Source organism: Lethenteron reissneri, chromosome 6, assembly GCF_015708825.2.
Source record: "Lethenteron reissneri isolate LAM-NWPU_2019-01 chromosome 6, ASM1570882v1, whole genome shotgun sequence".
Classification (NCBI taxonomy): domain Eukaryota; kingdom Metazoa; phylum Chordata; class Hyperoartia; order Petromyzontiformes; family Petromyzontidae; genus Lethenteron; species Lethenteron reissneri.
In genome coordinates this window covers 7123453-7147887 of record NC_083784.1, presented here as the reverse complement: position 1 = coordinate 7147887, position 24435 = coordinate 7123453, and the positions used below count along the sequence as shown (strand labels likewise).

General features: G+C 51.8%; 1 protein-coding gene across 1 annotated transcript; it reads right to left on the bottom strand.

Annotated features, from left to right (window-relative positions):
* Positions 1-207: 207 nt before the first annotated feature.
* LOC133355138 (uncharacterized) lies at positions 208-23419 on the bottom strand. Its single transcript, XM_061572465.1, has 10 exons — positions 22609-23419; positions 13413-13505; positions 10458-10835; positions 8709-8996; positions 8104-8199; positions 4962-5072; positions 3152-3362; positions 2261-2379; positions 358-736; positions 208-242 (listed from the first exon to the last, which is right to left on the bottom strand). Exons 3-10 carry the CDS (start codon positions 10827-10829, stop codon positions 208-210), a joined length of 1611 nt encoding a protein of 536 aa, XP_061428449.1. The 5' UTR covers positions 10830-10835; positions 13413-13505; positions 22609-23419.
* Between the last annotated feature and the right edge of the window lie 1016 nt (positions 23420-24435).

Here is a 24435-nt window from a genome sequence, read left to right as displayed (position 1 = left end):
CCTGTCTATCCCGTTGTCATCTTCGAAACCGACGGTTGACGTCTAATGTGTCCCCCCCGCCCCCCCGTCCTTTGCGATCTTCAACGTCTCCCGCGGAGATTCCTGTTACAGATCCACTTCCTTCATCTTCCCCTCTTGTGCGCAATCATAGCCGTCGTCACACCACTCACTCCTCCTGCCCTGCAGCGACTCTCATCCTCATTATCGTCACGGCGCTCGAGCCGTAACTCCTTCCAATCCTTCTGCAATAACGGCAGGGGCCTCTTGACAAAACGTTCGCGAATCGCCCGTATGGCTCCATGGGTCCCTCGACTCATATGAAAACATTCGATGACCTCCCCCTACCCTCCCCCCCACCCGCCAACCCTGACCCTCCGGACGATGTGTCGGCCGGCGCAGCCCGGCTGCCACCGGTGGGTGCCGTCACGGCACCGCCGTCACAGCCGTACGAGATCCGGAGGTCTTGCGAGCCGAGCTCGCCGCTGAACGTGGAGAAGTGCCCGCCCGGGCCGCCGCTCTGGCACGGCGCTCCATCCCCGTCGCCGCGGGAGTCGCCGTTGGCGTTGATGGCGGCGGCGGCGTCGCGGTCCCACGAGGTGAACTGCTGCAGGTACTCGGTGGCGGAGCGGCAGCGCTGCAGCATGGCGAGCGTGGGCTGGTCATACAGCTCCAGCGTGGAAGCGGAGCCCGCGGGGCCCGCGGCCAGCGCGGGGAGGCTCGGCATCGAGATGCTGCGCTGCACGACAGACGCGCGGGCGGGCGGGCGGGCGGGCGGGAACGGCGGCATGTTAGTAGGAAACCACTGGAGTTGTGCACTTTCACATCTAGATTGAAAACTCATTTCTTTCTAACTGCTTTTTTGTGTTTAGTTTGGTGTCTTTCCCCCGCAACTCCGATTAGCACCCTTGGCTACGTACGGTGCAAAAGAAATTCAACATACATACATACAGCATACATACAACATACTGACTTACATCACTTAACGACAACCGCAACCACGGTGTCTGTGCCAGGCCATATGCCCTTTGAGGCCATGTGAAGTGTTGAACGCCCGCTGGCAGGAGGTCACGGGACAGACCCAAGATGCCATGGGTTGACTGACTGAGATGACTGGCCGATGCACCACCTGTGCCCCCTACTGTGCCAACTTGCTGTGTTTTATCCACCCGGCGCTCCGCTCGTTTTGAACGTTGCTCCTCTGCCCTCCGTTGTTTCTGGAGTGTGACTACCTCCAACTGCCCAGTAGCGTCCTTCATGAGCCTCCTCCAGAGAGGCCGATCTTGACACCGCTAGTAACAGTCATCGGCAAGTCCACTCAGCTCCACGTCCCCTTCAACCACATCACTCCATCTCATCTCGAGCTCATGCCGCACCCCTTTTAGCCCCCTCTATCTGGCCGAACAAAGCGGTTTGGGCATGCGGTGGCTGGGAATGCGGGTTACATGATCCAAGCCAACGCAGCCTTGCCTGCTGGAGGAGCTCACCGATGGGACTTTGTCCAGTTCTTTCAAGGATTTGTGAGCTCACACAATCCAACCTGGTTAAACCCAGGATGGATCGTAGGCAGGCCAGCCTAAATGTTTCTAACCGGCGAAGATGCTCCATTTGGGGGTCCACGTTTCGCAAGGGAGGGCATGACCGTTGCCGAGAAGACTCGAAGCTTCGTTTGGAGCGACAGACCAGGTAGCTTCTACACAGCATCGCACAGCCGATGAAAAGATAATGCCGCTTGACTGATTCCGAGTGAGACCTCTGCTCGACTCACCGTCGACCTAGGCGCTGGAAAGACAAACGTGGCCGGGCGTGCTACTGTGCTGGCCTTCATAGGTGCTCGCTAACAGCACTTTCCGCAAAAGTATGTGCAGGCTATATGGGGGATCTTTGTCTTTGTGCGTATTTGTAATGGTGGGGCGCGGTAGTGTAATGGGCAAGTGAACAGCACTGACAAACAAGGTGACCTGAATTCGATTCCTGCTCATGGCAAACATCGATGATGAATACTTGAACCATTCCTGGTCCTCCCATAGGTCGACTCAGCCTTAAAGCAGTAATCTGGTGCGGTGTGTAAACATCAGTACAGGGAAGACAAAGGCTGCCCGGGGCGTGGTGTTGGCCCGCTCACACCCTTGTGTGCCGTGCCGGTCTTCATAGGTGCTCACTAACAACACTTGCCTTAAATGTCTTTTAAAGGCTTTACGGGGGATCTTTGTTTTTACGTGTGTCTTGTGTGCGAGTGCTAAGCAGGCAGTGCTGCTCCCACCTGCAGCATCTTGCTGATGCTGTCGGACTTGAGCCTCTGGCTTTCTGTGAGCGACAATAATAAGGGGAAATCTTCCATCGGGTCCTCCTCAATGCTGCAGTGAGAATCCTTGCATCCATCTGTGCAGCCACACACGATCGCAGAGGGAATGGGGAAGAGTCACTCGGGCATTGGGAAAATCCACGCAGAACTGCTCTTTGTGTTTCATTTTGTTGTCCTTCCCCTGCACCTCCGATTTGCACGGTTGGCTACGACAGTGCGAAATAAGTTCAACGTGCATACATACTTTCCCTGCCAGACCTCGATGTCTCTGCTGCTGGTCAACTGCCACCCCCTCCTCCCCTCCCCGCCCGCCTCGGCTGAAGCTACGCGGGGCTGTCAGGCGTCGTGGATTATTTTGTTTCGACGCGTCCAGGCTGTACGCGTAGAGCGACCGCGAAAGGCCGTCATTGTCGAGGATTGTATCTTTTTGTTGTTGTTGTGGTAAATGCAAAGCCTGGTACAACGCGCCGATCGTTGCGCGGTAGGGGGGCAGAAACACCACGGAGGGAGTTGGGGGGGGAGCTTTAGAGCCATCCGTAGGTGAGGGATGTAAGGCTCAACACAACCCAACCTGTACGATCCGTTGGGCAGTGGGGGGAAGGCTCAGGTATATTAGGGGGCGTGGGGGAAGAGGGGCAGGGAAGCGGTAATCAACATTCTAAGACGGGGGGCAGAGAAAGGGGGGATGGGTATTTTTAGACAAGTCTCCCGCTCTATGCATAGAGCGGGCGCGAAGGCCGTCGGTGTCCGCGTCGCCCGGTTCGCCCGCGTGACCGGCCCCCTTAACCCGCCGCCCCCGGCCACGCCGCACCGCGCCGAGATCCCGGGCCTCCCTCTCGGGCCCCTCACCGGTGCAGACGGACAACGCCGGCGGCAGCGGTGACGGCGCCGCCGATCGCAGGGCTCCCTCCCTGGCGCAGAGCGGCAGCGCGAACCGCGCGCCGTGGAGCTTCGCCACCCGGTCCTGCGAGTTCTCCTCCGAGATCTGCAGCACCGGGGTGCTCAGCACGCTCGAGGAGACCTCCTCGCCCATCCGCCCGTGGCTCTCCAACCCCGTCGCCTGCAAAACGAGCGCGCGCGTTAATTCACGTGTGCGCAATGCGCAGCGGGCGGGAAGGTGTGCGCGCGCGTGCACTCGGTAATCGCGGATCCCTCTCGAGCCTCTACGGACTGTTGACGCAGCGGCTACTCGCGAGCAGATACCAAGTAAAGTGGGATGCGCTTGGTCTCGAGGTAGTGGATAGGGTTCGGCAAACGCTGGGCGTCTGACTCAAACTAACCTTGGGGGCAGGATTCTGTGGCTCGATAAGGCATCGACTACGTCTCTGTGTAAGGAAATACTAGGTTAGGGCTAGGTGGTGCTAGCGCTATGCTCAGGCTAGGTGGTGCTAGGGCTGGGTTAGGGCTAGGTGGTGCTAGGGCTATGCTCAGGCTAGGTGGTGCTAGGGCTGGGTTAGGGCTAGGTGGTGCTAGGGCTATGCTCAGGCTAGGTGGTGCTAGGGCTGGGTTAGGGCTAGGTGGTGCTAGGGCTGGGTTAGGGCTAGGTGGTGCTAGGGCTAGGCTTAGGCTAGGTGGTGCTAGGGCTGGGTTAGGGCTAGGTGGTGAATAGGGCTATGCTCAGGCTAGGTGGTGCTAGGGCTGGGTTAGGGCTAGGTGGTGCTAGGGCTATGCTCAGGCTAGGTGGTGCTAGGGCTGGGCTAGGGTAGAGCTAGTCTGGCTGGCGCGTGCTCTGGAGCTAGGCTAGGGTTAGGACAGGGTTAGGCTAGAGCTAGGCTAGGGTTAGGCTCGAGCTAGGCCAGGGTTAGGCTAGAGCTAGGCTTGAGGTAGGCCAGGGCTAGGCTAGAACTAGGCTAGGGTTAGACTAGGGCTAGGCTGGAGCTAGGCTTGAGGTTGGCCAGGGCTAGGCTAGAACGAGGCTAGGGATAGACTAGGGCTAGGCTAGAGCTAGGCTTGAGGTAGGCCAGGGCTAGGCTAGAACTAGGCTAGGGTTAGACTAGGGCTAGGCTGGAGCTAGGCTTGAGGTAGGCCAGGGCTAGGCTAGAACGAGGCTAGGGTTAGACTAGGGCTAGGCTAGAGCTAGGCTTGAGGTAGGCCAGGGCTAGGCTAGAACTAGGCTAGGGTTAGACTAGGGCTAGGCTGGAGCTAGGCTTGAGGTTGGCCAGGGCTAGGCTAGAACGAGGCTAGGGATAGACTAGGGCTAGGCTAGAGCTAGGCTTGAGGTAGGCCAGGGCTAGGCTAGAACTAGGCTAGGGTTAGACTAGGGCTAGGCTGGAGCTAGGCTTGAGGTTGGCCAGGGCTAGGCTAGAACGAGGCTAGGGATAGACTAGGGCTAGGCTAGAGCTAGGCTTGAGGTAGGCCAGGGCTAGGCTAGAACTAGGCTAGGGTTAGACTAGGGCTAGGCTGGAGCTAGGCTTGAGGTAGGCCAGGGCTAGGCTAGAACGAGGCTAGGGTTAGACTAGGGCTAGGCTGGAGCTAGGCTTGAGGTAGGCCAGGGCTAGGCTAGAACGAGGCTAGGGTTAGACTAGGGCTAGGCTGGAGCTAGGCTTGAGGTTGGCCAGGGCTAGGCTAGAACGAGGCTAGGGATAGACTAGGGCTAGGCTAGAGCTAGGCTTGAGGTAGGCTAGAGGTCGTCTGGTTGCCGCGTGCTCGGTCTCCGTACCACCAGGCTGGGCTGCTCGGTGTTGTACAGGGAGAGGTGCTGGAGTCGAGCTATGAGGCTCTGGGGAGAGCGGCCAGGGGAGAGCAGCATGGCGTGCTCAATCTCCTCCATCTACACGCAGACAACACAAAACAAAACGACAAATATCCCCCATTTAGACTTTACAAACTGGTGGGGAATGTGTTGTTAGCGAATGGACCTATTAAGGCTGGCATGGAGCAGGAGGTGGTGTGGCCAGGATCACTCCTGGTCGCCTTTGCCTTCCCAGTGCTGACGTTTACACGCTGCAGCAGGTACTCATTCAAGGCCGAGTCAACTCAAGAGAGGCCCAGGATCAGCTCTGATATGACTAAAACTGATGTTAGCCAGAGTCGAGAATCCAACTCAGGTTGACGGGGTTCATGGCACGGTGCACTTACCACTTACACCAGTGCCCCACAACCACAACTGTCGCCATTCGGCTCGGTGCACTTTTGAGGCCACGTGAGGCCAAGTGAAGTGTCAAAGGCTCGTTGCTGACAGGAGGTCAGGGGACAGAACCAGGTGCCATGGGTTGACCGACTGAGATGACTGGCAGATGCAACACCTGTGCTGTCCATTGCGGTAACTTCCTGCGTTTTAGCTGCTCAGCACTCCGCTCATTGTTGTGGGCGTCGCTCCTCTGCCCTCTATTGTTGTTGGAGGGTGACTGCCTCACAACTGCCCAGCAGCATGACACCGCTGGTACTGATAACACTGTGTAATAAATGTTTTTTTGTTCCTGGGTAGTAAGTATTATTTCCTAATTGCTTATGCCTCAAAAGTACAGAAAATGGCTATTATTACCCACAAACTTTGCTTTTGTGACTAGGACAATGATATTTTGAAATGTAACTATCTTTCAGAACGTTCCAGATAGATTCAGTGCTGAGTAAACTTGTAGTAACTTCTAGAATATTCTAGAACTTTCCAGTAATATAAATAGTAATATAAATACAGAATGAGTGGCGCCTCTTCATTGACAGCTCATCCAGGAGCCTCAAAGCCGTGCTGCTCCATAATGGTAACAAGTACCCATCTCTTCCCCTGGCTCACTCGGTGCACCACAACAGCATCAAGACCTTGCTGGACACCTCGAAGTATGATGAGTACGGCTGGGAGGTCATCGAGGACTTAAAAATGGAGGCATTCATGATGGGTCTCCAAGGCGGTTTTACCAAGTTTCCCTGCTATCTTTGCCTTTGGGACAGCAGGGACACCAAGGCGCACTACCACAGGCGGGACTGGCCACAGCGGACCGAGTCCTCTGTGGGGAGGAGCAATGTTAAGTGGGAGCCACTGGTGGACCCCCGGAAGGTGCTGATGCCACCACTGCACATCAAATTGGGCCTTATGAAACAATTTGTCAGAGCTGTAGATAAGATTACTAGGGAACTACACATGAACAAGGTTTATAACGGTAAATGCTAGGTAGAGCCTTTCTATCATATAGAATACTCTCGATGATTCCAATTTTACACGCTTTCTATTAACTAACTGTCTGTTGTTGTTGTTGTTGTCGTCATTGTTGTTGTTGTCGTTGTTGTATCCTCAAATCTTGTAACTCATTTTTTACCCACTTCCTAATGTGGTATCGACTGAAAACTTGGTATACGTATGTCATACTGATGACAATACTATATTCTATCATTAAATAAATATATTTTAAAAGAATATTTTTTATACGTTATGTTTCGGCTTGGGTCTAATTTTTCACGCTCAACTGACGTTGGCTGTAATTGGCCACGGAGCCCTTATGTTAGGGCAAGCTTCGGGGCCACTTCCTGGAGTCGTGGAGTTCTTCCATTACTAGTACATTTCATAAAAGCGTGTTTTTTTGTTTTGTAAAATATTATTTATTAAATGGAGGCCACGGACTGCGCCACGGAGCTTTTAGCGGTAAACAAGGTACCGTATTTACCGGGTAATACTTAGCGCTTCCTTTACCCTACCAGGTAATTCTTCCGAGCTACCTTTACCCTTTTACCCGGTAAAAATGGTAAATTACCTTACCTTGCCGAGGCCTAGTTTCCGCATAGTCACTTTAAGATGTTTTCTTGTTCGTGTTTTTGTTTTTTGTTTGTTGCGGTTGGACCCGATTCAAGAGCCGAATGGCTCACAGGGCTATACCAAATAAATGAAACTGAAACTGATGTACCACATCGGCGCATTTCTGAAGATCATGGCGTGCACGTATAGCCGCCCTGGCCAAATAGGAGCTTCTTGGTTTTTTCGGTAAAGTCACGTAGAAGGGAAGTAATAAAATAATAAAAATAAAACATAATAAAATAATTCTCACGACGTTTCGGCCACAACGCAAGCAGCCGTCATCAGGTGAAGAAATAATAAAAATACCAGGTCTGTCGGGGAGACAGCGTCTCCCCGACAGACCTGGTATTTTTTATTATTTTATTACTTCCCTTCTACGTGACTTTACCGAAAGAACCAAGAAGATGAATCCCTGCAGTCACGAAAGCTTTAAATCGAAATCAAATAGGAGCTGTTTCAGCATGCAGTGGTTGGGCATGCGGGCTACATGACCCAGCCGACGCAGCCTCGCCTGACGGAGCTCACGTATGGGACTGTGTCCAGATGTCTCGAAGATTTTATGAGCTCACAGAATCCAGTCTGGTAAAACCCAGGATGAATCGTAGGCAGGCCAGCCTCAATGTTTTGAACCGGCGCAGATGTTCTATTAATAGAGGGGTCCATGTTTCACAAGGACAGAGACTGACTGTGGCCAAGAAGACCCAGAACTTTCTATGGAGAGATAGATCAGGTAACTTCCACACAGCGTGATGTAGCTGATGAAAATACAATGCTGTTCGACTGATTTGGAGTGAGACCTCTGCTGCCAAACCGGAGCTGGTCATAAGCACACTGCACAGGTACAGAAACCTCGCCACTCACTTCACAACTACACCATAACTTATGGGGAATCGAGGGGGTGGAGTGTTTTTATGATATTAAAATACACCTGCCATAGGGGCTTATTGACGGGCGTAATGCATGGGACAATGCATCTGCAGTATGTAAGCACACAATTAACACGCACAGACGCATAGCCATAGGTATTCAGACGCACGAGTGGGTTGGGCGATGGGATCAGCAGGTCAACCCACACCTTTTTTCGGAGGTAGTTGTTGAGCAGCGACTCGGAATGAACGGCGCTGTTGGACCCAGAGTGGGTCATGAGCAACAGAGAATCTCCCGGCACATCCTGCGAGAGCAGCGCTCACCATCATCATGACAATCACCATCATGGATACATCGTCATCATCATCACGATCACCAGCATGGATACATCATCATCGTCACGATCACCATCATGAATACATCATCGTCATCAAGATCACTATCATGGATACATCATTGTCATCACGAGTACCATCATGGACACATCATCATCACGATCACCATCATGGATACATCATCATCACGATCACCAACATAGATACATCATTGTCATCACGAGCACCATCATGGACATATCATCATCATCACGATCACCATCATGGATACATCATCATCACGAAAACAATCAGGGAAAAACACTCACCATCACGATCGCGAGAACCCTCGTGGAAACACTCATCGTCACCATGAGAACCATCACAGTTCTCATGATGACGATGAACAAAGTGTGGGGGTGGCAAATGAGATGACGGGGGTGGGGTGCGCACAGCTCGGGGGGTCATCGGCCCCGCGGGCCCGTGGGCCCGCACCCACCTTGCCGCCGTGGAACGACTTAGGCCGGGTGCCCGCGTCGTGCCGGGAGCCCGCCTTGTCGCGGGTGGCCTCCGCGGTCGTCGGCGGTGGCGCAGTCGGCCTGGCCGGCTCCACGCTGCCCACGTGGATGTCGTCGTAGCGGAGGCTGAAGCTCGTGGGCGAGACGCAACGAGCGGCCGCGCCGCCAACGCTAGCGGCGTCCAGCCTTTGGTGGGGGATGACGATGGAGGGGGAGCTCGACTTGCCGGGGCCAGCGTACTCCCGCGATCCGTGCTTGGGCGAGCGCCTCTTTAAAAGAAGAGGTAGGAGAGATTTTTTTGTTTAAATCAAAATGAAGCCGGTTGTCCTTTCACTCCACCTGGAAAAGCCTCAATGAGTCATTGCGATCGTTTTCTTTTTTCTCCTTTTTCGCTTGAGTTCTGCCCGGGATGCCAATGCTTCCTTTTAAAAAGTTTCTTCTTCACGTGTCGGACGAAACCACAGTTTGTTTCCCGAGAAAACTCTGCAGCCTGCCGAGAAAAACGTCAACAAGTAATGCTGCCGTGTGGTGCAATAAAACCAAGCTTCCGTGAGCCACACAGCTCGGGTTTGAGCTCGAGATGCCGTCTCCCGGTGACGCTATTGCAGGTGGTTTTGTCAACTCGAGTCGCCTGCCAATACGGGCCACACCCCCGAATTCTGTGGACCGATTTCCCTTCGACGGGCAGACGTGAGCTACAACATCTGCCCTCGGGCTGTCCCTCCGTCTGGCTCGGCTAACGAGCTCTGGGTGGGTGCTGCTCGATCACAGCCTCCCCTTTCTGATAGTCAGCACTCTAATAATAATAATAGTTCAATTTGTAATGCGCGCAAATTTGCAGACGTAGTTTCCGCAACTCAGAGGCGCGGAGCCAAGCTCAGAGTCGCTCGAAAGCGTGGTTGTAGAGGTGAGTTTTTAAGTCTCTCTTGAAGGAGGCGATTGAGGTGATGCTGCGAATGTGCAGAGGGATATCGTTCCAGACTGTTGGGGCTGCCACCGAGAAGCGGCGCATAGACGTGACCATCTGGATCTTGGTATCAAGAGGAAGTCGTGAGTCGCGCTGTGCAGGCATCACTCTGCCGTCACGTCTCCCACGTGAACCCATATTCAGTGTCAAAAATGTGGCTTTTTTTGGTATTCCCATTTGGTGGACTGGCACCCCCCCTGACTGCGACGGCAACACAAACGCACCTCCGATTAGCACGGTTGCCTACGTACGGTGCGAAAGAAGTTTAACATACATACATATGTACATACATTACTCTGGGCCCTATACTCTACCAAAGTAGTCTTTGGTTTACGCAGACTCTCATGTTGGGAGGTTGAGTAACCTACAATTGTAAATTAGCAATCACACTCACGACTACCACATTCGTTGGATGATTTGCCCGTAGCCGAAAGAAAAAGTTGAGGGGCTGCGTCTTAGATTACGGTAGCTGTGTGCGAGCAGATTTGTAAAGCTTTATTGTCACCGGATACAAGTTAGGGGGGGTGACTTACTTTACGCATAGTGTTATAACCCGGTACAAAGTATGAAAAATAAGAATAGGTTTTACCCTTTCTGGCAATAAAACAGGTTTTAAGATGCAAAAGGTATCTGTTTGGTGTTTTTATAACACCTTAACACCTGCTTTATTGCCAGAAAGGGTAGCACCTATTCTTATTTTTCACACAGCTTGATCGATAACACGTTTTTATTGCATGTTTTTGTTGTTGTCGTCGTTGTTTACCTTCGCCATTCCGGTCGTGGACTCGTCGCCCGCGGTCGGCTGTGGCGCGCGATGCCACGCGACGCCGGGCCTGCTCGCCGGCGTACTGCTGCGCGACCCCAGCGGCCGCCGCCAGATGTTCATGCCCGTGCCGCGTCCCGGTTCGCGCCGCCGCTGCTGCTGCTGCGGCGGCGGCGGCGATGACGGCGACGGCGGAGGAAACAGCGGCGTCAGGTCCTCCCAGCTGAGGCTGCGGTCTCGCCTCGTGACGCCTCCAAGCGTGGCCTTGTCGTCACCTCCTCCCCCTCTTCCTCGAGGCTTCTTCCCGAGCTTGAACTGCCGAGAGGGGGCCATCGCTGCTGCCTTGGCTCGGATGAACTCCTCGCACAGCATGGTGCCCTGGACAGTCGTGACACCCGGCGGGCGAAGTTGGGTTACGTCGATTTCGTCTGAACCCGTGTCAGAACTCACGAGACCAGGATGAGTCTCACTTCCAAGAGTGACCTGCGGCATGAACCTGCCAGTAGAGGGAACGATGATTGCTGCTGCTGCTGCTGTGTATAATCTCAATTGAGTAATTAGCCGAATAGGTTTTTGTCGCATTTGGCACGTTTGGACCCTGACGCTGGCACACGATGGCCTACTCTTGCGAATAGCATCAGGGGATCTTTAACGTCCACCCCAAAGCGGTATCATTGTGGTGATTGCACACCGCAACAATAACCAGGGCGGTTTGCTGGATTTGAACCGCGAGCCTCTACAACAAACGGGCGAGCGTGTTGCATCTCTCCAGGGCTGCGGCACAGCCCTTGACGGCGGTGAAGATGACGGCGACGAGGAGGTAGGGGGAAGATGGGAGGAAAAAAACGATGATAAAGGAGAACAAATTTATGAACACAAAGTGAGCGCAGCTCATCTTCTTGGTTCTTTCGGTAAAGTCACGTGACTTTACCGAAAGAACCAAGAAGATGAATCCCTGCAGTCACGAAAGCTTTACATCGAAATTTGAGCGCAGCTCATTTGAGTGTCCAGCTGTTGTGTTGTGTGTACGTATTTATGTATGTTTAACTTCTTTCGCACCAGTACGTAGCAAGCCGTGATAATCGGAGGTGCGTGGGAAGGACAACAAACTTAACACAAAAATCAGTTCTAAAGAAGTGAGTTTTCAAAGACTTTGGTCTGGCTGCAAGCCCCGGCGTCGTCAATACTCTCACACGGATCGATGGCGTCACAGAGCATCTCGATATCCAGGGACTCGTGGAATGCGTCAAAATCCTACAGCCGTCTCCTGCGCTGCGACAGTGGCGACGTCAAGAGAGGCAGGCCTGGCGGTTTAACGATCAGCAACCATCGGCGGGAGTTAAATTTACGGCGCACGAGAATTGGGCGAAACACACGAAGAAGGCGGTAAAAATAAGAACATAAGCAAGGCACGAGGGTGGTGGTAGTGGTAACACTCGTGGTTCACAGCGACAAGGTGCCTGGGTTTCATTGCCGACTCTCGTGTCTTTCGGTTCTCTCCCTACTCTGCATGGGTTCCCTCCGAGTTCTCTGCTTTGCTCCTAATAGCTCGAAGAAACAAACAACTGTAACTGGTAATGGCCAGACGTCCCACTGCTGAGAATTTTAACTTGAAATTGTATTCAATTTGGATTGCACACAGCAGCGACATTGCCCGCCTGCTCCGACAAATTTGGCGGAAAAAACTTGGCTAAAAGATTATTTAGGCTCGGTGACGCCTTTCTGGGTAATCAAGCGGCATAATACCAACAAACGAGACGGACAATACAAACAAGGTTGAAAATACGAGACTGAACATGCGATCGATAATACTAAAGCTGCCAGACCATAAACACGAGGCAGACAGTACAAATGAGACGCAGAAACGAGACGTTGCTAATGACCCCCCGGAAAAATGCTTGATCCTTGAAAAACACGACGCCAAAATCATGACGGATGATCGAATCGTGGGACGTGGGACGGGGGGGGGGGGAAAGACGTCCTCTAAAATGCCAGCGTTGTGTGCAGCCCTGTGGCGGGTCAGGTTGTGGACTGAGTTGTAAGCACGACTGTCCACCCCTCCTCCTCCTCTCCCCGTGCGACGGGTTCTGTGCCTGTTTAAGCTACGGCCGTGGCTGGGTGCCGTCGGGGTGACGGTGAAGTGAGATCACTCCGCTGAAGTGGAACCGTCTCGCTTGGGCAGCTACGCGTGAACGGGCTCGGGCGTTCGTTTCGGCGAGAAATCATCGGTAAAATCTCAGGAGTGGGTTTTCTTTTGTTCAGCCAAAGCACGTGACCCAATGTGCACCCCAATTAACAATGGAAGGCATTTGTCCACTTATCTGGGTGGATAAATCGTCTCTGAAACGCTCCTGCCACGGTGTTGAACGAACTGACATTTTTTGACCCAGGGCTGGGATGGTGACGGATGTTCATTGCGGTGTTGTGTGTCTGTCAGAACGGCGACCTATTCCACAAATAAGCCATACTCTCTAAAGCAGCTGACACGGAGGTGCAGGGCGACGGGGGTTCCGGCAGACGAGCACCAATGCCTCAATTCTCAATTGACCAGGACACCACTCTGCTCTTGGGCATTATGATGATGATGATGGCAGCAGTAAGACGACCAGGAAGTAAAGTGCCACACGGTATCGAGGTCTGCTGCTGCTGCTGCTTGCCCACGACGAGAGTGCAGAACGAGAGAGTGACCGAGAGAGTGAGCGATAGACTGAGCGAGAGAGTGAGCGAGAGGTGGGGGTTAACATAAAGCAAAGTAAAAAAATGTAAAAATTTTTTTAACGAAATTATGAACGAAGCAAAGTGCCGACTAAACCGAGCATCTTCTTGTTTCCACTGATCGTAAAAAAGAGAGAGAGTTGGCGTAGCTGTGCTGCTCCTCCCGCGTTGAAGGAGCGGAGGCCACAGTGGTGGTGGCGGGGGGGGGGGGGTCCCGTTGAGATTGCGCGATGGCCTCACCAAAGAGGTGTGGAGAAACAGCTTGGATCGCGACGGCCACCACCACAACCACCACCACCAACGCCACTGCCGTCACGGTCAACCGCCCGCCACCTGCAGGAAGTGAACGAAAGCCGCAGTCCGAATCGTGGATTTCCAAAGCGTCGTTTGGTCGGAAAAAAAAGTTCTAAAAAATTCCCCCTTCTCCCTCCTCCGCCCATTGCGAAAGAAATCTCTTGAAATATAAAGTGCACGTATACAACACGAGGTGCTGAGCACAGGCCTGAAAACGTCAAGCTGCCAGCAACAACCAGCACTCTCGTGGTTGTAAGAGATAAGGGTGAAGAGGTTTCTTGAATTGAGCAGGGTTATTACGAGTATTATTATGATGAGAGAGCTTGGGTAAAAGGAGTCTGGATGTTTGGCACACGCAGCTTACACATCTGGCTGTGACGGTCCCACCTGATGACGGAGACTTGTGTTGCCTCCGAAACGTCGTGATTTTTATTTTACTTTTATTAATTTTAATGTTTTACCTACGTGACTTTACCGAAAACACCTAGGAACATACACATCGCGTTTGTGAATACCGCAACGTCATTGGATGGCGACGCGTGACTCAACCTGTCAGGAATTCGCTCAACCCTAACACAGTGACACCAGTACTCGAGTATGCATTCATTCGAGTGTTTGCGTATCACCTCCCTCCACGACACGTGCCTGGCAAATCTTGCTGAACGAGACTTAAAACGTGGCCCTCTCGAGTTCTCAGCTGGTTCCAGAAACGTACAACTCGTGGTGAACTCAGTTAAAATATCGACATAGACTGTGTGCGTGTGTGTGAGTGTAAACCATTGTGGGGAGCGGTTGTGGAGCGGTCAGCGCTACGCTGCGCTCCGAATCTGGCGACCCAGGTGACGATTATCTGAACCGGACCTGGGCCACCCCTAGGTCGACTCAGCCTCAAATGAGTACCTGGTGCGGTGTGTAATAATCAGCGCTGGGGAGACAAAGGCAGCCGGGCGTGGTGTTGGCCACCCACCCCCTCGTATTCCGTGCCAGCCTTCATAGGTGCTCGCTAACAGCACTTGCCCCAACAGTCTGTTAATATAATTTCTATTAACGGAGCGCCTTCCCTCATTGGGCTATATACGCCCTCCCCACACATGTCATTAGGACCATTCGCCCGCCGCGTTTGAGAACATATCTTGCTTCAACATCGGTCAGAATCGTCCCCTTGCCTTCCAAAACACCCGTGCGTAAAGTTTACTGACAGGGCGTGCGTGCGTGTGTGAGTGTGTGTGCGTGTGTGAGTGTGTGTGCGTGTGTGTGAGTGTGTGTGCGTGTGTGAGTGTGTGTGCGTGTGTGAGTGTGTGTGCGTGTGTGTGAGTGTGTGTGCGTGTGTGAGTGTGTGTGCGTGTGTGAGTGTGTGTGCGTGTGTGTGAGTGTGTGTGCGTGTGTGAGTGTGTGTGCGTGTGTGAGTGTGTGTGCGTGTGTGAGTGTGTGTGCGTGTGTGTGAGTGTGCGTGCGTGTGTGAGTGTGTGTGCGTGTGTGAGTGTGTGTGCGTGTGTGAGTGTGTGTGCGTGTGTGTGAGTGTGTGTGCGTGTGTGAGTGTGTGTGCGTGTGTGAGTGTGTGTGCGTGTGTGAGTGTGTGTGCGTGTGTGAGTGTGTGTGCGTGTGTGTGAGTGTGTGTGCGTGTGTGAGTGTGTGTGCGTGTGTGTGAGTGTGTGTGCGTGTGTGAGTGTGTGTGCGTGTGTGAGTGTGTGTGCGTGTGTGAGTGTGTGTGCGTGTGTGAGTGTGTGTGCGTGTGTGTGAGTGTGTGTGCGTGTGTGAGTGTGTGTGCGTGTGTGTGAGTGTGTGTGCGTGTGTGAGTGTGTGTGCGTGTGTGAGTGTGTGTGCGTGTGTGAGTGTGTGTGCGTGTGTGTGAGTGTGTGCGCGTGTGTGAGTGTGTGTGCGTGTGTGTGAGTGTGTGTGCGTGTGTGAGTGTGTGTGCGTGTGTGTGAGTGTGTGTGCGTGTGTGAGTGTGTGTGCGTGTGTGAGTGTGTGTGCGTGTGAGTGTTGGTGGGTGACAGTGAGTTCCTCATTTATACGTAAATAGTCTGTCACGGTCGCAAGGAAAAGGGGAACTGAACGGGCCCGACATTCATCTGGAAAAAAACTGGGCATGGCGTCCACAAAAAGTGCCAAAAACTCCAAAGAGCACACACACACGACAACGTGTAAGTGGACAAAGAAGCGAATTGTATGCATGGCGGACTTCTTTCGCGCCGTACGTAGCCAACCACGTTAATCGGAGGTGCGGGGGAAGGGCAACAAACTAAACACAAAAAGCAGTTCTAAAGAAATTAGTTTGAAATCTAGATTTGAAAGTGCATAGCTGCAGTGGCTTCCCAATATCGGAAAGGAAGAGCGTTCCAGACGGCCGCATGTTCCTTAATTTTTGACGGTAACCTCAGGGAAGAGGACTGTGCAGATTAGACAGCTGTGGGGCAGGTTTCCTCTCTGATCGGAAGTCATCAGCAAGGTTTCGTCAGCAAGGCTCACCGCTGCAAAGTCTGCCTCTGTAAACCCCCTCCCCCCATGTATGGGGGTCCCCGGTTCTGCACTGCGGGGCCTGTTGCAGTGCCGGATTATCCCAGGAGCACAAGTAGCTACATATCTTCTTGGTTCTTTCGGTAAAGTCACGTAGAAGGGAAATTATTAAATAATAAAACAAAACATAATAAAATAATTTATTAGCTTATTTTATTATGCTTTATTTTTTATTACTATTTTATTACTTTCCTTCTACGTGACTTTACCGAAAGAACCAAGAAGATGAATCCCTGCAGTCACGAAAGCTTTAAATCGAAATTTAGCTACATATGCTACGGGCCCCGCATTTTCAAGGGCCCCGCGCTAAATGCTTTCAAGCTATCAATTCCGGTTCGGTGATTCTGCACTTGCTCTATTACTATAGTACTACACTGCCTTCAACTTTTACGAACGACTGGGCGTTTAAGGTTAGCGATTTGTCGTATTATCTGGCTGTATAGCAAATGAAAAAACACAATTACTTTGCTATGCAAGTAAAAAATGTGTGTGTTTTAATATTTACGTGTTTGTTTTTTTTATTTAGAGCCCCTTTATAACACATATGCTACAGGCCCCGCATTAGCTTAATCAGGCACTGGCCCGTTAGTGTGTGCTTGTTGAGTTTGGTCCCCTCCACAGCAAACATCAGTGGCGAGTTGATATCTGAACCCACACTGCTTCACGCAAATTAGGGATGGTGTCAGCATCAGCAGGCCTTCATCGAGCAGTGGATAGATCATGGCTGGTGACTAAAGCTAAACAATTGTTATTTTACCAGGTAAAGCTCTTTTTCTTGTGTCAACTGGCCACAAATGATATCTCAACGAAGTGTCTTACCGTGTGGACATTTATAGCAGCCAAATGCTCTAAACGCGAGCTAATTATAAATGTCGATGGAAAAAGCTTCAGGACCCGGAGAAAAATCCACGTGACCACGGGCAGAACATGCAAACTCCAAATCCAGAGCAGGCGTCAGGGTTGGGATCGAACCCACAGCCTCCTGAAATACCAGCCATGGGAGTTACCATCTCGCCACCGCGGTGCCCCGTGACGTTGAGCGACCTCAGAGTGACCATGCTACCCCATAACAATGGGCAGGACACGTCGCTCCAAGGAGCACATTGCGGTCAAGGATAATAACGGAGCAGCACCCAATGAATCAAACGCGTCTGAGAGAACGGTCGCTGTGGGGAGATGGAACAATGACATTGGTTTCGTGTACAGCGCAGGCTTTTTCCATGAATGCCACCCCTTACCATTCCATGCCACCACCGTCCGTTTTAATTGATAAAAAAACAAGCATTCATGACAGTTCATCTTTGCACTGAGACTTGTTCTTCCTCTGCATCAACATCAGCAGCCACGCGAAGAGGAAGGACCGACGAGAAAGGGTCAAATCGCACCAGCGCATCGAAACGTCCTGGGTCGAAGTGAGCTGTGGCCTGCTTGGCAACTAGCGGTGATGGACAGGACTCGGGCCTGTGCGTGACCAGAGGCAGAGGGCACTGGAGTGGTTTGAGATGAGAACGTTGGGTTCAAGGAGCGGGTGGCTGTTTGGTCACAAACTGTTCTGCATGGTGCTCGGTTCGCTGTTCACGGCAAAACACGAAGTCGCATCGGCTGCATTGGAGGCCACGCCTGGAGATCCACGTGTGATGGAATAGCAGCATCTTGAGTCTCTTTCCTGCACAGCCGTCAATTCACCCGTGCTCAAGGCGTACCCCTTGACATCAAAATAAAAACAGCCATCATTTTTAGGAAAAATTTGAGCCGTTTTCAATCCGGATGAATATCGTTATTTGTCGCGTTCTCACGTCGGGCGCGTTGTTTACTTCCCCTGCGCTCGTCACTTTGTCCCCAAGTCCCCTGTCCTCTCGTGCTGCGCGTGCTCAAAATAATCACCCAAAACATCGGGCAAGAACCAGGGGTCACTGGGTCAGAGGACTTTGTGTGTGTGTGTTCGTACAGTGACGTGGGGATCGGTTGTGCAAGCGGTTAGCGCGCTTGCGCTACGAAACCGCCGACCAGAGTTCGATTCCCGTTCACGGCCAGCATCAGTGACGATTATCTGAGCCGGTCCTGGGCCTCCCCTAGGTCGACTCGGTCTCAAATGAGTACCTGGTGCGGGGTGTAAAACATTGGTAAACGGGAGACAAAGGTCGAGGTGCAGGCCACCCACCCCCTCGTGTGCCGTGCCGGCCTTCATAGGTGCTACTCGCTAACAGCACTTGCCCCAACAGTCTGTTAAGGCTACACGGGGGATCTTTGTCTTTGACAGTGATGTGCAAAATGCAGGGGGGCTGTGAGGAGGAGGTGAGTGTGGCAGCAGTAGCAGGGCGCGATTATGATGCCGACCTGCCCATACTGGACGTCTGTGAAAAAATGCTTCTGAGCTCATCGCATTTCTCCTGGAGTCTAAATAAAGATTCTGCTTTTCAACGCCGTATTGACAGATTTCTGTTTGGAGCGTTGTCAACTGACACCAACGCAGCAGCTATAAAATAACAATCTGGCCACCCACACGGCAGCAATTAGGCCTGTAATAAGGGGAAGACGTAAATCCGGACAACGGCGGCGGCGGTCGTGGTGAAACTTTTAGAGCGGAGGTTGTGGGTTGGGTGTCGACTGTGCTGCAATTTATCCCAGTAAACATGAAACCACTGGTTCTAGATTTGAAGATTTCGTGACTGCAAGGATTCATATTCTTAGGTTTTTTCGGTAAAGTCACGTAGGTAAAAATGTTTAATTAAAGTTAATAAAAGTAAAATAAAAATCATGACGTTTCGAAGGCAACACAAGCTTCCGTCTTCAGGTGGAACCGTCACAGCCCGACAGCTGTATCAAGTAAATGAGAGATTACAAGAGATACCACTCCGTATATATAATGGTAGAGGGAGGGGGAAGGGCCAGGAACGGCTCACTTTTCATTATTATGGTAATAATGTGACTTTACCGAAAAAAACCTAAGAATATGAAACCACTGGGCCAACTTTGGGCGTGTTGACTGGGAAGGTATCCGGCAGAAAGCTTGCAACAGTCGCACTGCCACTAGACGCGGTTTACAGTGCCAACGTTGGGCCAACGTTGCGCGTGTTTACTGGGAAGGTATCCGGCAAGAAGCAACGTCAACAAAGTGCGCTCGCAACGGTTGCGGCACTGCCATGGTGACCTCTGCACGAGCAGGACACGCGGGTTACGGGGCATTCCTGCAACCGCTGCACAACACAGAGAGGCGGTGAACACGGAGATTTGTCTCTCGTAGTCACAGTCGCGCGCGGCATCCAGTAGCCCGCACGGAGAGGAGTGACAGCCGCATTTTGTTTTGGCGAAGTGGATCAGCCACAGGCAACCATGGATAACACCACACAGTATGCACGGGGTGGTACAGAACCCAGCGTGATTCATCGTCGTCCCGATCGACCATTATCTATCCACTGCTCGATGATTTCGTTACTGAGACGTGCCCGCAACCAAGGGAACGAGTTAAGGTCAGATAGTGGAATGTTGTCAGGGCAGATGTATGGGTCTTTGTGTGAGTCTATGGGTCTCTTAAGTTAGTCTATGGATTCGTGTGTGAGGCTACGATTCTCTGTGATAGTCTGTGACACTCTGCACGAGTCTATGGGTCTCTGCGCGAGTTTATGGGTCTCTGTATGAGTCTATGTGTCTCTTTGTGAGTCTATGAGTCTCTGTGCTAGTCTATGTGTCGCTGCACGAGTCTATGGGTCTCTGTATGAGTCTATGTGTCTCTTTGTGAGTCTATGAGTCTCTGTGCTAGTCTATGTGTCGCTGCACGAGTCTATGGGTCTCTGTGTGAGTCTATGGGTCTCTGTTCTAGTCTATGTGTTTCTGTGAGTCTGCGGTGCTCTGTGTGAGTCTACGTATCTCGCTGTGAGTCTACGGGTCTCTGTATGTGTCTATGGGTCTCTGCGTGAGTCTACGGGTCTCTGCGTGAGTCTATGGATCTCTGTTCTAGTCTATGGGTCTCTGTATATGTCTATGGGTCTCTGCGTGAGTCTACGGGTCTCTGCGTGAGTCTACGGGTCTCTGCGTGAGTCTACGGATCTCTGTGTGAGTCTATGGGTCTCTGCGTGAGCCGATGAGAGGGAATGGAGTCTTCGAAGCAGGCGAAGCGCCACAGCGGTACAGAAGTGAAAACAAAAATAACCTCGACACATTTGTCAATGACAATGTGGCCCTAAATGGAAAAAAATACACTTTGCTGAATTTGGCTCTTCTTAACATCGCAACATCCACAGTAAAGCCATCAGCCGGCTGGCATGCGAGGGGGTCAGGTGAAAGCCGCTGTGTGTGACGAGGCCATTCTGGCGAATTGCCCGATGATGCTGGATGCAATTACCAGCGAAACGTCGTACTCAAATTGTAAATGTTGTGGCTTCAACACACCGGTGGGCTAAAGCAGTGAACTATTTGTCTTTTGTCAACGTGACACTTTTTTACTGATTGGCCGTGTCGGGTGGTGGAGGGTTATGACACATTTATAAATAACGCGATCTAAACCCAAACACGAAAGTTAATATGCAACGAGGGGACGCCACTTACCGCGTCTTTAATTTTAATGACATTGTGTGTTTATGTTACGTAAATAAAAGCCCTCTTAATGCGTAGAGTACCGCAGAGCTTGGCCACTGTACGTGCTCTGAAGGATCCGGTGCCCGAAAAGTCGCCTATTATATATCTATATATTTTTCCACTTAAGGCCACACTCTGTGTTATTGACGATTGTGTTGTTGGATGATTCATATTAAGTTCGGTCTGTCGCCGACCTCGTCAGCTGTGCTACCACGTATGAACATGACCTTACCGTGGTGTCAACTTTCACAGCCGCCACGGAGACATCAACTGCCCATGGGTTTCACCATTATCAGAGATCATCGGCAGAGCGCAGTGAAAATAAACACCCTGACTCACAACTGGGTTCACACTGCGGTAGCTTTAACATTCAGACAACTATTTTTATTTTACCAGATAAGACCCACTGAGCTATATAAGAGATATTTTTCAGAAGCGACCTGCCCATAAATGACAGCTCAAAAAAGTGGCTTATCATGTGGGTATGTATAGCAGCCAAATACTCTAAACGCGTGTTTCTAAATGTGGAGGGAAACACCGGAGGACCCGGAGAAAAATCCACGCGACCACGGGGAGAGAGACACGCAAATATACAGCAGGCGTCAGGAGTCGGGATTGAACATACGACCTCCTGCATACCAGGCGAGGTAGTTAACATCAAATCCCGATCAGAATTCAGCTGAACCCATCATCACATCAGAATGAGTAACACTTTCATCAGTACCGTAATTAACTTCTGCGACTCTACACAGCATCTAAAATCCTGTGCTGTTGTCATATCTGGAGTATTAGGAACACATTGTTCCCTGCCTCACACAAATCGCCTTTTATCATCATTATTATTATTAAAAGCCTCTCCCAATATCGACGCAGATGTTATGAGTGTGTTAAGATCAACTACGGTGGCAAGATGTTAACTACCTCGCCTGGTATGCAGGAGGTCTTGGGCTCGATCGCGAACCTAACCCTCACAATATTTTGAGTTTGCATCTTCTCCGTGTGGATTTTTCTCCGGGTCCTCCCGGTTTTCCCCTCCACATGTATGAAGGTGCGTTTAAAGTGTTCGGTTGCTCTAAATTTCCACGTGATAATCCACTTCGTTGAGATATTATTTGTGGCCAGGTCGCTTCTGAAAAAGAGCTACAGTGCTCAGTGGGCCTTACTTGATAAAAATAAAATAAAATATTTTTTTTTGTTTTAACTAAAGTCACAAACAACCATAATACAGGGTTAAAGTACCACTACTGTAACAATCGCGCGAACGACAACGGCACACCACTGCGATGCACACTGCACACAGCCAGGTAAGCTCACCTGTGTGTGAGCTTGCCCTGTAAGACAGTCTCACCTGTGAGTGTGTGTAAGACAGTCTTACCTGTGTGTGTGGACGCACACACACACACACAGGTAAGCTCACCTGTGTGTGAGCTTGCCCTGTAAGACAGTCTCACCTGTGAGTGTGTGTAAGACAGTCTTACCTGTGTGTGTGGACACACACACACAGGTAAGCTCACCTGTGTGTGAGCTTGCCCTGTAAGACAGTCTCACCTGTGTGTGTGTGTAAGACAGTCTTACCTGTGTGTGTGGACGCACACACACACACACACAGGTAAGCTCACCTGTGTGTGAGCTTGCCCTCTAAGACAGTCTCACCTGTGAGTGTGTGTAAGACAGTCTCACCTGTGTGTGTGGACACACACAGGTAAGCTCACTTGTGTGTGAGCTTGCCCTGTAAGACAGTCTCACCTGTGAGTGTGTGTAAGACAGTCTCACCTGTGTGTGTGGACACACACAGGTAAGCTCACCTGTGTGTGAGCTTGCCCTGTAAGACAGTCTCACCTGTGAGTGTGTGTAAGACAGTCTCACCTGTGTGTGTGGACACACACAGGTAAGCTCACCTGTGTGTGAGCTTGCCCTGTAAGACAGTCTCACCTGTGTGTGTGTGTAAGACAGTCTCACCTGTGTGTGAGCTTGCCCTGTAAGACAGTCTCACCTGTGTGTGAGCATGCCCTGTAAGACAGTCTCACCTGTGTGTGTAAGACAGTCTCACCTGTGGTGTGTGTGTGTGGACACACGCAGTCCAGGTGATCTCGCTGTACAGAGCGAGGTTGTCCCTCCCTCCGTGTTGCCGAGCTCGCTGTGTCGAGGAAGGCGAACGCAGGCAGCGAAGAGGAGGAACCCGCGATTGTGGCTGCTTCTTGTAACTCGACGATGACACCAACGCCACCACCACCAACCACGCAGTGATCACCCCCGCAAGGGCGCGCGCGCGTGTTGCCCAGGTGTGTGTGTCGCCCAGGTGTTTGTGTGTCGCGTGTTCTTCTGTGTTGTATGGAGAGCGGTGGCGCGGTCCTTAGAGCGCTACGTTACACAATCCCCCCCCCCCCCCAAAAGCCGAGTTCGATTCCCAGCCACAGTTAACGCCAGCGGCGAGCGATACGCATCACGTCCCTCCTCCTAGGTCGACTCAGCCCTGGATTGAGTGCACATGCCGCTGGGTGTAAGTAAACATCAGAGCTGGGGAGACAAAGGCGGCCAGGCGTGGTGTTGACCCGGCCTTAATAGCTGCTCGCTAACAGCACTTGCCCCAACAGCCTGTGCAGGCTATACGGGGGGCGGGGGGGATTTCTTGTTAATCCCCGGCTCCTAAACCTTTAACCCATAGATACGTAAAGCTAGCTACCTCTCCTAGGTCTACTCGGCCTTAAACGAGTGTCTCACTGAGACCGTGTCAAGCAGCAGCAGCACTTGGGAGGGACGAGTGGTGCCGTGTCCCACTTGGAGGACAGTAATCCGCGGAGTGTTTTGGCTCGCTCGCTCGCAGCATTCGCGAGCGTTGTAGGCGTTGTCGCGGCTTGACCCCCAATTCTATTTCCGCGTTCGCTCCTGTCCCGTTCAGCTGTGCGCGTAGCGGCCCCGAGTGGAGCGTTGCCGGCGTTGCGGGAAGCAATCGCATTGAACGACGCTGCATGACATTCAATGATTGTCCGGTTGTGGACTCAATGTGACTCGTGTGCAGTTGCCGTAACCAGAGAATGTATGTCGGGGCAGTCCTCGGGTTACGAACCTAATTAGTCGGACGGTTCGTAAGTCGAACCGTTCGTAAGTCGGACGGTTCGTAAGTAGAACCGTTCGTAAGTCGAACCGTTCGTTAGTCGAACCGTTCGTAAGTCGAACCGTTCGTAAGTCGAACTGTTCGTAAGTCGGACGGTTTGTAAGTCGAACCGTTCGTAAGTCGAACCGTTCGTAAGTCCGAACAGTTCGTAAGTCGGACCGTCCGTAAGTCGAACCGTTCGTAAGTCGAACCGTCCGTAAGTCGAACCGTTTGTAAGGCCAACGGTTCGTAAGTCGGAACAAATGAATGCACTGTGCTGTATGTTGAACTTCTTTCGTACCGTACGTGAACCAAGCGTGCTAATTGGAGGCACGTGTGACCACCCGAGTTCGATTCCCGCTCACGACCAATAACGGTGGTGAATATATGTTTGAACCGGTTCTGGCCATCCCCTTAGGTCTACTCAGGCTTTCTCAAATGTGTAAACATCACCACGAGGGAGACAAAGGCGGTCGGGCGTGGCGCTGCCCACCCTACCCCCTCGTGTGTTGTGTCGGACTTCATACATGCTCGCTAACAGCACTTGCCCCAACAGTCTGTTAAGGCTATAAGGGGGATCTTTATCTTTGTGGCTATTATGGCGCTACTTGTTTGCTACACACGCGCTTCTAGGGGACGTCCATAAATGACGTCATGCACCTGGGGGGGGGGGAGGGTCAGACATTTGTGACGATTGTGACGAGGGGGGGGAGGTGAGAAATGTGACGTCACGTAAAAATGTACAACTTTTAATTAAATATAGACTTAATTAAATAAATGTTT